This window comes from Euprymna scolopes, chromosome 43 (assembly GCF_053919585.1).
Source record: "Euprymna scolopes isolate OS-2025 chromosome 43, ASM5391958v1, whole genome shotgun sequence".
NCBI lineage: Eukaryota > Metazoa > Mollusca > Cephalopoda > Sepiida > Sepiolidae > Euprymna > Euprymna scolopes.
The window spans coordinates 24,936,969-24,951,808 of record NC_136524.1 but is presented as its reverse complement, the minus strand read 5'-3'; the positions used below and the strand labels follow the sequence as shown (position 1 = coordinate 24,951,808).

The 14,840-nt window shown below is 30.6% G+C and overlaps 1 protein-coding gene across 1 annotated transcript in view; it reads left to right on the top strand.

Annotated features, from left to right (window-relative positions):
• LOC145268245 (nucleoredoxin-like) overlaps positions 1 to 14,840 on the top strand; it is a 628,842-nt gene that overhangs the window by 498,716 nt on the left and 115,286 nt on the right. Inside the window, exon 3 of the mRNA XM_080123573.1 lies at positions 14,398 to 14,602. Within this exon, the coding sequence (XP_079979699.1) occupies positions 14,398 to 14,602 (205 nt within the window). The remainder of the gene's footprint in view (positions 1 to 14,397; positions 14,603 to 14,840) is intronic.

Sequence of the window (14,840 nt, the reverse complement as noted above, 5' to 3'; positions counted from 1 at the left end):
CAATTACCAATGCTGTACTAAATTACTGATTCCCATACAATTACCGATTCCGCAGAAAATTAATGATTCCGTACTAAATTACTGATAACGATACAATTACCGATGCCGTACTAAATTCCTGATTCCGATACAATTACCGATTCCGTGCTAAATTACTGATTCCGATACAATTACCGATTTCGTACTAAATTACTGATTCCGATACAATTACCGATTCTGTACGAAATTACTGATTCCGATACAATTACTGATGCCGTACTAAATTACTGATTCCGATACAATTACCGATTCCGTACAAAATTACTGATTCCGATACAATTACCGATTCTGTACGAAATTACTGATTCCTATACAATTACCGATTCCATACTAAATTACTGATTCCGATACAATTACCGATTCCGTACTAAATTACTGATTCCGATACAATTACCGATTCCGTACTAAATTACTGATTCCAATACAATTACCGATTCCGTACTAAATTACTGATTCCGATACACATACCGATTCGTACTAAATTACTGATTCCGATACAATTACTGATTCCGTACTAAATTACTGATTCCGATACAATTACCGATTCCGTACTAAATTACTGATTCCAATATAATTCCCGATTCCGTACTAAATTCCTGATTCCGATACAATTACCGATGCCGTACTAAATTACTGATTCCGGTACAATTACCGATGCCAATACAATTACCGATTCCGTACTAAATTGCTGATTCCGGTACAATTACTGATTCCGGTACAATTACTGATTCCGATACAATTCCTGATTCTGTACTAAATTACTGATTCCGTACGAAATTACTGATTCCGATACAATTCCTGATTCCATACTAAATTCCTGATTCTGTTACAATTACAGATTCCATACTAAATTCTCAATTCCGATACAATTACCGATTCCGTACTAAATTACTGATTCTGATACAATTTCTGATTCCATACTAAATTCCTGGTTCCAATACAATTACCGATTCCGTACTAAATGACCGATTCCAATACAAGTATCGTTTTCAATTCTGATTCTTTATAAATCTAAATATACAGTTACTTTTTATCACGATTACCATAAAAACACGTATTAAATGTTTAGATGTTTTCTCAAACATGAAATACATTTGTCAGGGATAATCTATTAATTTTAATTTTACTAGTAGTTTAAGAATCAATAAATATTTTTTTATTTCATCATTACTATAAGCAGTAGAATATTTTGCTTTAAACAAAAGCAAATAAATAAGCAAATTAAAAGAATCGTTTTGGCATTGAAAATTTCTTCTGATTCCAATACTAATTCCAATATTGATTCCGATACTCATAAAAGTTCTGATTTTTTCAATTCCCGATTCCGATTAATTGTACCAACACTAGTGTGTGTGTACATACATATACATATATTACAATAGAAAAATGTGAGCATGAAAAGTAATATGGTTAAGCTTAAACATGGAAAAGTAAAGGACTAGTTGTTAAAACTGGAAAAGAAAGGACAAGATAATCTAGTAAAAAATATGATAAATTTATAACTTAAAATATGGCAGCATTAAGAATTGTTTTTTTTTAAATTCAATTTATAATCAACATATTTCCGTTATATATATATATATATTCTCTATCTATATAAGAGCCAGGTACGTCCAAGGATGGAATACTGTTGCCACATCTGGGCAGGAGCTGCTAGAAAGGATTTGTCCTGCCTTGATAGAGTTCAAAATAGACTTCGTAGCCTCGTAGGAGATGTCCTTTTCTCCTACTTACAACCTCTATCTCACAGAAGAGTTGTTGCGAGTTTGTCTCTGATGTATCGTTATTTTCATGGAAAGTGTTCAACTGAGATTCAATCTATGGTCCCCCCTCGCCAAACTTTCACAAGAAACACTCGTCTAGCTGTAAACACTATCAATAATTCCCCCCACTCTTTATCTGTGCCTAAACCTAAACATAGATTCCATGAACAAAGCTTCTTTCTTAGAACTGCACGCCTGTGGAATTGTCTTCCGTTTTCCTGCTTTCCGGCTGACTACAATATGGTTGTGTTCAAGTCTAACGTAAATAAGTTCTTGATGAGCCGTTCCATATAAGTTATTAAATTTACCAAATTTTCATTACTAATGATTACTATATTGACCAACTTCTACTGTACACTCTTTAACCCTTATCCTTGAGTGGCCTCTGGGCCTTGATAATGTGGTGATGCCTTTGTAAAAAAAAAAAAAAAAAAAAAAAATATACACACACACACACGCACACACACACACACACACACACACATTAAAAATATTGATATTGAAAATTTATCAAAATTTTCACAATAACTTTATAAAGCTGCAAGGAAGGTATACAAAATTTTAATTATTCGACAAGGAGTACAAATAAAACAAGAGAAACATCATTCCATGGAGTTTCCAAGAATGCAATTCTTCTCATCAGAGGTAAGACGTTTGCAAAAGATAGAATAAATTTTGCTGGTTAATGCATCACAGGAAACAAACAATATAAAATGTATCATATTTGCATAAAAAAAGAAGTCATTTAACAGTTTGAGACACTTTATAGGGATTCAAAGAGATTGAGAAAGCAAGAAACTGGAAAAAGGGAGAAAAAGGATATGATAAAAATCCAATGGTTGAAAATAAATAAATATATATATATACACATATATCTATATACATATATGCACATATATATATATATTGCTAATTCCTACCCTTTGATGAGAAGGAAAGTATTTCTACGAAACTCTGCGAATTAAGGACTATCCACTTATCAAGTGTTTCCTTTTCAGATTAAATATGTTTTTAACTCTTTTTCAAAGTGTTTTTTAACATGTTTTATTAACTGATTGCTCTTATATATATATATATGTGTGTGTGTGTGTGTGTGTGTGTGTGTGTGTGTGTGTGTGTGTGTGTACATACATATGTATATATACTAGCATGGGTGCCCCGCGTTGCCCGGGTATTTGGAGATGTATGTTGAGTAAAAAAAAAATAAATAAAGTGGTCAATTTTTTTAACATTGACCCCTATTATGACCCCTTAAAATTTATTGTTTAGGGCTCAAATCAAGTTATTAAGTTAGATCCATGTGCAATGAACCTATATCTAAAATTTCAAGTGTTTAACCCGAAAATTGTCGGAGAAGTTTGGTAGAGTTCTCAAAGGTCAAATCGTTGAACTTTGACCCTTCAATCGCCAAATTTCTGGCTGAAAACAGATTACAAAGATTTTCCCAAATCTCAGTACCCTGTATATCAAATTTCGAGTCTGTAGACTTAAAATTGACAGAGTTATTGCATAGGGAAATGTACACACACAGACAGACAGACACTTTCACTTTTATAGATATACTAGCATGGGTGCCCGGCGTTGCCCGGGTATTTGGAGATGTGTGTTGAGCAAAAAAATAAAAAAGGTCAATTTTTTTAACTTTGACCCTTATTATGACCCCTTACAAATTATTGTCTTGGGCTCAAATTAAGTTATTAAGTTAGATCCATGTCCAATGAACCTATATCTAAAATTTCAAGTGTTTGGACCGAAAATTGTCGGAGGAGTTTGGTAGAGTTCTCAAAGGTAAAGTTTAACCCCTTTAATCGTCAAATTTCTGTTAAAAAAGTTTAACCCCTTAATCGCCAAATTTCTGGCCGAAAACCGATCACATCGATTTTCCTAAACATCAGTACCCTGTATATCAAATTTTAAGTCTGTAGACTAAAAAATTACAGAGTTATTGCGTAGGGAAATGTATACACACACAGATACACACACAGACACTTTCACTTTTATAGATATATGGATAGATATGTATATACATATGTATATATATATATATATATATATATATATATATATATATATATGTACATACATATGAATATATATATATGTATATATATATATATATATATATATATATGTACATACATATGAATATATATATATATATATATATATATATATATATATTATTTATGCCTACTTGAACATCTCGTTAAATTACAGTATACGATAAACGAAAATAAATTTCTACTTTTCCTATTTCCTTTAATTAACGCTAGAAATAGATATCTTCGTAAGAACCCGGGCTTATTTAATTAATATTAACATTTTTTCTAATTAATTTAAATGAACTAGTGATTAGAATACCAGTTTTTTTTAAGTAGGCCAATTGGAGTTCAATTCCATACCGGGAGAATAAATTATGCCACAAATTTCTTTCTATGTGTTTATTAATGTTGCCTTACTCATAAAATTACAGATTTAAGATTACAGATATATATATATATATATATATAAAAGTGAACGTGTCTGTGTATCTGTGTTTGCGTGTCTGTGTACATTTCCCTACACAATAACTATGTCAATTTTTAGTCTACAGACTCAAAATTTGATATACAGTGTACTGAGATTTGGGAAAATCGATGTGATCGGTTTTCGGCCAGAAATTTAGCGATTAAGGGGTCAAAGTTCAACGATTTGACCTTTGAGAACTCTACCAAACTCCTCCGGCAATTTTGGGTCTATGCACTTGAAATTTTAGATATAGGTTCCTTGGACATGGATCTAACTTAATAACTTGATTTGAGCCCAAAACAATAAAGATTAAGGGGTCATAATAGGGATCAATGTTAAAACAAATTGACCTCTGCGGTCTCTTCCAAATTACTCAAACAATTTCTGGTCTAAATATTTGAAATTTTACGTAAAGGGTACTCAGAGATAGGGCAAGCTTTTTCATCAGTTTGGGTCGAATATTTTTAGTTACCAATATATAAATGTATGTATGTATGTCTGTTTGCATGTCTGCCTTAAACTTTCAATAGAGGTGACAGATTTTACCAAGATCAGTATCGTTTTAAAGTTCGATCTTTCATGCGACAAATATCGAAAAATTGGCTAAAAACATTAATATCTTCCCCTTCAACTAGGCACTTTTTTACAGGGGGTCACTTTTTTCGCCGATATTTTTGAAGGTTATCCTCTCCTTTAGATTGTCTAGCCTTAATTTTAAAAAATGGCGCTTTCGGTTTGGCGGTGGTCGTAACAGCATAAACGTTAGGTTTTACCCCTGTCTTTTCCTCCTTTGTGGTACAGGTTCGAGCCTGCTTTCCTACTACCACTTTTTTTTTTTTTTTTTGCTCAACATACACATCCAAACACTCGGGCAACGGCGGGCGCCCATGCTAGTATATATATATATTAAATGACAGAAGTCTATATTCCAAAATTCATGGTATTGACCATCTTACAATTTATTCCTTTAATTCAGTTGATTTATACAATTCTTGACAGCATCTGTTTCGTAGCACAAAATAAATCATTTAATTATTATATCAAACAGTGAATCTATTTTGCCCTTAATTCATCAGAAGAGATAGCAACAATTAATCCACCAAAAGGAAATAAAATACGTTTGGAAATTTTGAATATGGGCTTTTGTCATTCATCCCTTATAGGCTCTTAAATAAGGATTGGTATATATAAAAAAGGAACTATAAGTGAATAAAAGTATTTCCACAGAGAGAGAGAGAGAGAGAGAGAGAGAGAGAGAGAGAGAGAGAGAGAGAGAGAGAGAGGGGGAGGTATAAGTGATAAAAGGTAGAATAAAAAGTGCTCAATGCGTTAGTAGAGCTTACATTCCATTACAGTTGTTTCCACAGACAGAGTAATACCCGGTCTCTTTTGTTGGATGATGAAAGTTAAAACGAAAAAATTTTAACTTTTACCATCCGACAAAACCGACAGAGCATTCCTCTGTCTGTGGTAACAACTGTAATGGATTAAACGACTAAATTAATATTTTGAAGTTGTAAAATAAAACACACACACACACACACACACACACACACACACACACACACACACATATATATATATATATATATATATATATATATATATCTTTTAATCTGTCTGTTTGCCTGTTCCACTTTTTCTAAAAAAATTGTCAATATTTGGCATAGATTGTTGATATAATAAAGTGCAGCAAACTAAACATAATGGTATCTGTTCGATGTGCAGTTAGGGATTAATAGGAATTAGTCACCACAATACCATTTCTCAGAAACTACTGTCTGCGTTCCACTGTTTCTGAAATGTTGTATGGACCTTTGTATAAAGTATAGAGAACTAATTATTATGGTATCCGTTCAATGCCCAATAAGAGATTAATAGAAATTAGATCAATTGTTTTGGACTTCCATTTTTTGTAATAAATAATTTTACCAAGAATTCTTCATAAGTTTTGTGTTCAGTTTCGATTATAGCTGATGGCACTATAGTAATCTGTTTTTTTATAAATAATTTTATCAAGAATTCTTCGTAAGTTTTGGTTTCGATTATAGCTGCATGGACTCAAGTTATATATATATATATATATATATATATATATATATATATATATATATATATATATAAATATATATATATATATATATATATATATATATATATATATATATATTTCTTCATAAGTTTTGATTTCAGTTTCGATTCGTGCACCCAAGTCATATGGATATATTTTTTCATTTTGAAATCGCAATTTTATAATATATAAAAATCGATAGAACATTAACTCTATAATATTATTTGCAAAATCTGCAAGAATTAAAATAGCATATTTAAGCGTACTTTACTACCAGGCATCCCTGCTAGCTTAGATAAATACTTTTGCAGTTTTAACAAAAGAGCTACAATAATATCAGAGCGTCTCCACCCTAAACATCCAAAAAATACGAACATCAATATATTACATATGAATGAGTCCCCTGTGGAATTTCCACAGGTCCTGCTTGGTATTATTATTGGCTCACAAGGAGCTTTCACATAGGTTATCAAAAATCTCTCCTTGACGCCAACCTGTGGGGTTATTCTGTGTCAAATCATCCAGGGCTAGACACCCATATCCCTGATCTGATTTGCACTGCAGATAGACAATATAGGAACTAAGAAATCCGGAAAATTTAAGCACATAACTCCAAGTGTTTACTGATTCAGAGCATTTTTCATTTTGGCGTTAATCATTTTGTGATGTCATTTCTTTGAATATTTTCTGATTGAAAGATCGTATTTCCCTAAAAATTCATGCATGCAAGTTTTTTGACCCAAGGACTCCAAAAATGGCATCAGATTTTCTCAAAAATAAAACCTTATAGAGATATTAAGGGGTTTTAGATTTTTCCACATGTGCCCCAAAATCGAATAAAAAAGGGTGTGGCTGGTATGGTAAAGCATTACTTTTTCCATATATTTTTTAAGATGCAATAAATTGTCTCTGGACCAAAAATGGTTAAAAATTCTTGTTTCGTTCACCCACAGTGTCCGTCGAAAGTCTGGTATGATAATGAAAAATATTCCCTCCCCCTATTGGATGTGATAATCAATTTAGACATGTGTTAAACTTAGGTCACACCTTAATTTTGGAATAAATTTTGGAGTGAGCCAGATGCTAAAACAGTTAAGTTCTAGTAACAATTTCAATGACCTGGCATTGGAAAATAGGCACAAATTTTTCCAATACCGATTCTGATACCCCGAAAAATTCCGATTTCGATTCCAATTAATCATCCCACTATTATTTACTCACTTGTTCTTATACAGGAGTTCTTATACAGGAGTTCTTATACAGGAGTTCTTATACAGGAGTTCTTATACAGGAGTTCTTATACAGGAGTTCTTATACAGGCCATCACCAATGATCCCTCACGGTGTTCCCCAAAGATCGTGTGAAAACAAATCTTCACAGATTTTCAGTCTTCTCTGCCTTTTTCAATAACCATTGCAAATGACTTTACATTATCGCAACAGCCATTTATCAGGGATTAATGTGAATTAATAGGGAATTAATATGGATTAGTAAATAATATTAATAATTAATTAATTAATAAAAAAAAAATGAGCACAAATTTAACCATGTTCAACTATAAATTTGGCATAAAGCACTCATTCTAAGTCCACGGGCTGTACCTTTTACCCCTTTTAACGAGCTAAAGTTTAGTTGTTGTTGTTGTTGTTGTTGTTGTTGTTGTTGTGGTGGTGGTGGTGGTGGTGGTGGTGGTGGTGGTGGTGGTGGTGGTGGTGACGCTGCTGCTGCTGCAAAAAAAAGTATTTTTTTAAACATTTGCAAAAGAATCAAAGTTACATCGCATTTTTGATTTCTTTTGGTAACAAGTAAAAATGAATTGATTTATTTCTTTTTAAATTTAAAGTCATCGTGGCACCATTGCATAAGCAAGAAAGTTTTTTCTTTTTTTTTATATTTTTTAGCCACAAATATTTTTAAGGTTAAATAACTGAACATGGCTGAAGAATGGAGAAAAATGTTATCGATTAAGAAATCGATAATAAATCATAACAAAGCAATCGGTAATGATGCAATATGTATTATCCACTAAGTTATACCTACCCGGCGTTGCCCGGGAATCTTTTTATTTTAATTTTATGCGGTGACTTTTAACACTTTGCCAGAATCCCACCTCATCATGAATAAACAAAAATAAAACAGACGTACGTACTCATGATGGAAAGAATATATCATACACCAAAAATCACGTAAATTGATCGAGTACTTTTATTTTTATAAAGAAAATCATCGTTAAGCGAATTTAAGCTTATTTTCTGTGCCCTCCTCCTTTTCTGTGTTAAGAATAACTTTTAAAAATCACGCAAAAGTTCGAAGTTATCTCCCTTGTTCCTACAGACTTTCAGTATGGCGTTGTGTTATCGTAGCTTGTTTATCCAGAAAATGTTATTATTTTTATAAAAATAAAACCATTTGATTAATTTATGTGATTTTTGTGAAATAAATTAAGTTATACTCAAACGGTATTTTAAGTTGTTAAAGTCCTATCCCCCCCCATATATATATATATATATATATATATATATATATATATATATATATATATATATATACTAGCAGAAGTACCCGTCGTTGACTGGGTTCAAAAACAGCCTACAGAAAATGGACTGTGATTGATGAAAGTATGATAGGTTATGAAAAGGAGGGGGTTGTAAAGAGGTAAGTTTTGATACTCAAAAATTTTACCCTTAGCTGATGATGAAAGTAAAGATAGTTTTCGCGAAAATATATGTTTTTATATCAACTTTGTTTCCATTTCTAGCGAAGAGTGACCAACAAAATGATGTTTCCTTACAAAGAGAAAATGTTATATATATAATAATATAAATATACAATAAATAAATGTTACCATGGTCAATAAAAGTTACTTTTATGGTAGAAAAGTTCATTGGTTTGTATTTTTAAGTAGTTTGTAAAAAAAAAAAGAAGATTTTTTAATTCACGAACCGGTTTAAAAAAAAATCAAAATGGCAGCGATTTTGAAATGGAGAGCCCTGTTCAATTTTAAGGAGGGGTACCTGAGCATTCTGTGTTAACAATTTAAGAGAGTTCCGTCAATGTAAGGAATATTTATAAACATATTTTAATGTTTTCCGTTATTTTGTGCTTGAGGAATATTCGATTATGGCATGTGTAGTTTATATAAAAGTTCATTTAAGTAGTTATCGCCTCAAATTTCGTTTTAATTTCGGTTCGCTGAAATTATTTCAAGTAAAGAGCATTAAAAACTATTTTAAAACAAAATAAATATGAACTGAACTTTTATTGACTATGATAACATTTATTTCTTGTATATTTATTTTTTCGGGTAGTCGTTTGTTGGCTTTTCTGCTAAACACTCTTACTAAATAATATCGACGAAATATCGAAAAACAAAGAAACAAAAACAGTTTTGAAAAATAATGAAGCTTTACTTACTTTAGTAAAATAATCCGAAACAGCAAAATGGGATATTAAAAAAGTAAACATGTAATTACTTTAGTTTTTTAAAGCATAGAATTGATATAAATATGAATAAGAAGAAAATGGCACCCTATTCAAGCAGAACAGCTTCGTTTCAGTTTTACAGTATTGAACGGTGTAGTATTGCGCTGTCAGATTCAGAGTTGTACTATTGTAATATAAAGAACACGCAGAAAGGGTTGTAGTCAACTGAATTCCTTCTAGTACGCTGACAAAAAAAAGCTTAAACAGATATATAAATAAAAATAAAAAGGTTATGTAAATGTTTTTAAAAAGACGCGTAATCCCGTGAGCAGGATTTTTTCCTTCTTTTGACATGATAACAAGTAACGTTCTTATTTTTTATTATTTATCTATTTATCTATTTTCGAAAGAGTACCACGTGCAAGTGGAGAAGGAAAAAAAACAGAGTTATGCAAAATTTGTGTTGAGAATTGTCTAAAATTCTGACTTTTTTTTTGGCTTTCACTTTAATAAGAACGTGAATTTATGAGGTGAATTTATTCAACACAATATGATTCAACTCAAAAAAATAAATAAAAGCTAACGTGAATTAAGATTAAAGTTAAGGTGTTACTGTGGACCCTCACCCCTTTTAAAAAAACCTTGTTAAACATTGTGACATATTTACATATGAAAAGTCTTTGTTAAAGTTTGTGCCATATTTCCATGGAGTACAGGCGTGAACGCAGACCCCACAATTTTATTATACTATTCTATTTAAGTTGAAACATACTTATTCTTATGTACATCTATATCAAAAACCATTGTAAACGTTTACTTTTTCATTTTTTATTTCCATACTTTGGGGGCCAGGCGCGAACGAAGACCCTACAATTTTTATGAACCACCGTTTTGCCAGATCAAACATACCCATTCCTGATCCTCGATACACCTTCTATCATTATATGTAATCAGTTTTTTTAAATAGTCAATCATATAGGAGCCTATATGTGACCACACACACACACACACACACACACACACACACACACACACACACACACACACACACACATACACAGACGTTCAGCTATATATATATATATATATATATATATATATATATATATATATATATATATATATATATATATATAGTTTTTTATATTTAAATTTCATTCAGAAAAATATAATTTTTCAAAACAAAAATTTATTATTTGAAAAAAGAATACAATATTCAAAGAAATTTCCTTAATCCATGCATTTCCGATGTAGGCTCATCTCTTCAGAAGAAAGTCATTAGCTAAATATTAAATATAATTTTGCTATTCAAATAAATATACTAAAGATTTAAAAAAACAACCTTAACCTTGCCAAGAGTAAATCGACTATCTTCTGAGCATGTGCCCATATACATTTTTAACTTGAAATCGTTTAATTTTTAGCCTTTTCTCATCCATCTAGTGATAGCTTGGACGATATCGATGAAGGCTGAAATGCTAAATACCGACTATGGCTGAAACGCTGAATGTTATGGTTTCAATGCTAACTGATGGCATCGAAGTCATTTTTTTTTAACTTTTGAAATCTATTTATACAATAAAATAACCAATAGAGAATTTACTCTATAATAATAAATACGAAATCTGCATGAATTAAAATATGATATTCAAGTGTATTTTGCGATTGGGCAACGCCGGACGGCCTGCTGGTATATATATATATATATATATATATATATATATATATATATACCAGCAGACACACACACACACACACACACACACACACACACACACACACACACACACACATATATATATATATATATATATATATATATATTCTAAACACGGTAGTGTTAGAATATATGATTAAGTGTTAATTTTACTCATTTAGAACTGCTTTAAAGCCGCATCCTTCACTCATTTTTCGACCAAATTTCAAACAATTTTTACATTTCATAAATCACTTTTTCAATTTTCGTTCATTAAAACAAAAGTTCTAATAAAATTGCTGGTGTTCAAAAGTTCTCAGAATATGTAAAGAAGGTGAGAGATGGTTTCTTCTGATTGGCCCTTGGTTACCATAGCAACTTTTTCCACATTGATGTTTAATCTCCCAGTTTTCAATGTGTTTTTTTTTATGTAAAAACACGGTATTTTAATATATTAATATAAATGAGTTGCAATTTCTATCATGTATGTATTAACTTATTCTTTTTTGTAATGAATATTATTTTTGTATGTACAAATAATTTATGAATAAATATAAAGAAAAGCCAACACTGTAGTATTTTTATCGTGTTAATTAACAAGAAGAATATAGAGAGGTTTGTTTATTTCCTTCTCTGATTATAACGCTAAAAAACAGAGGGATTTTGAGCGTCGTTTATCTTGGTGTCTGTACGTAGCAGGAGAAACGGAAAAAGGAAAGGGTAACCTTTTTTTTATTAAAGTTTTACCATGTCGTCGACACCATCATGAACCATAGCGAGAATGTCACTAGCATGCCGTCTTTCGCATACGACGTCGCCTGTTAATTCTGTTTCTCTTTTTTCTTTCTCTCTTCTTTTTGTTTATACATTTAATTACGTCTTTTATTTTACTGTTTCGCCGCTGTACGAATTGTTTGTAATAATGTCAACTTTTTGGGGAAAACATTAAATGAAAGAAAGAGGAAGTAAGGAGAATGGGGAAGGAAATCTAAAGAGAGAAAGAGAGACATCAAAGAGAGAGAGAGAGAGAGAGAGAGAGAGAGAGAGGGGAGGGTAAAAAGTAAAACAGAAAGAATGAAGGAGTGAAAGGGAGATAACATTGGAGGAATTTTATTGAAAAAAGCCGACTGCATAAATAATTTTTGAACATCATTTTCATTAAATTATTAAGCATCTTTACGTAAAGAATTATTCTAAATCAAAATCGACAATGTGTGTGTGTGTGTGTGTGTGTGTGTGTGTGTGTGTGTGTGTGTGTGTGTGTGTGTGTGTGTGTGTGTGTGTGTGTGTGTGTGTGTGTGTGTGTGTATACTTGATCACAATATAGCCGTTCATTATTTCTCTTTATATTTATGGAGGCAAAAAATTAGATCAAATGGAATTCTTCATTAAAAAAATCAATTAAACAGATGAATTTCATCTTGATTTTTCTTATTTCTATTCATAATGTTTTTTTAATCAAATACTAAAAGAAATTCCAAGGAATTTATTAATTTCAATTTTGAACTGTTTCTCAAGATTTGTTCAAATATAATTGACTTTCTGCTATCTGTTTATTTCTGAATTTATTATTTAAAATTTAAACTGATGAAGCTTATTTTAATAATTATTCAAATAAAAAATAATTGTGTGCTTAAAATTTATATTTCACTGGTTTAATTAAAATGAATGGATTTTTCAACACTAGTTTTTTAGTTTGTTTCAAATATTTGTTTGAAAATTCCACTTTTTTATACTATTTTGCATATTTATTTGTATCTTGGAATGATATTTGCTGCTTCTATTGTTGATTTTAACTTAAAAATCATTATTTATTGAGATTTATAGGAAAATTAATTGAACTTCATATAAAACATAAAATTTATTGCTTTGAAATATATTTGACAATAAATATTTGAAAAATATATATTCTTTCATAATATTTGGAAAAGGATGATTTTGAGCACAAAAAGAAAATACTATTTCAAAGCAAAGCCTGGAAAAATCATGGATTACATAGAAAAATGCGAGCATGAAAAGTAATAGGGTTAAGATTAAATTTAGAAAAATAAAAGGACTAGTTGTTAAAATTGAAAAAGAAAAAGACAAGATATTCTAGTAAAAAATAATATAAATTTATAACTTAAAATATTGCAGCATTAAGATTTTTTTAAAAATTCAATTTAACAGTATATGATTAATTCTTAATGTTGCAATATTTTAAGTTATAAATTTATATTTTTTACTAGAATATCTTGTCCTTTTGTTTTCCAGTTTAAACAACTAGTTCTTTTAATTTTTTAAGTTTAATCTTAACCATATTATTTTTCATGCTCGCATTTTTCTATGTAATATATATATCTTCCTATTAGTTTATCTTTTATTTCGGACTATTATTCTCATCTTTTATTAGTTGTTTGCATCTTTATTGGTTGTTGTTTTCCACGACGTTTCGGCCAACTATTCCTCTGGCCTTCGCCAGGTGGTAATAGTCCAAAATAAAAATAAATTAATAGATATAACGCTCATCTCAAAAAATGAATTCCAATTAAGGAATAATATATATATATATATATATATATATATATATATATATATATATATATATATATATATATATATATATCTTCCTCTTTCTTACATTTTTTGTTAATTTATTTCTTTTTCTTCCATTCCAGTATCTCTCTTACTCTCTTTCTTGTTCTCTCTCTCTCTCTCACACACACATGCACGAATACACTATTCCTCTATCCTTTTTCTTCCTCTTCCTCTCTCTCTTTCTGTCTATCTCTATTTCACTTTTTCTGTTTCCTCCTCTCTCTTTCTCTATTTTCTCTCATTCCCTTTTCATATCTTTAAATAAATTTTTTTAACACTTTTCTTTTTGCTAATTTATTTCTTTTTCCCTTTCATTGCAGTGTCCCCCTTGCAAACATTTCACACCGGTTCTTTCAGCGATGTATGATAAGTTAAAATCTGAAGGAAGAAACTTTGAAGTAGTTTTTGTTTCTTCTGACAGAAGCGTCGATTCCTTTGGCCAATATTTCAAGACGATGCCTTGGTTGGCAATTCCATATGACGATGCACGTATCAGACAATTAAAGTCCATTTATGATGTCTACGGTAAGTAGTTCTTTAATTCGGGATAACACCTTCATTATTATCTTATTTTTATCATGACCTTCATTTTTATTTTTATAATCATCATTATTCTCGTATTTCTCTAATCCTTCTCTAATAGTATGGTAACACCATCTTGAAACGTTAAACTGCTTATATGGTGAAAAGAAAAAATAACAACAACAGCAACAACAACAACAACAATAAAGACTACCGGGCAACGCCGAGTCAATGTAGCTAG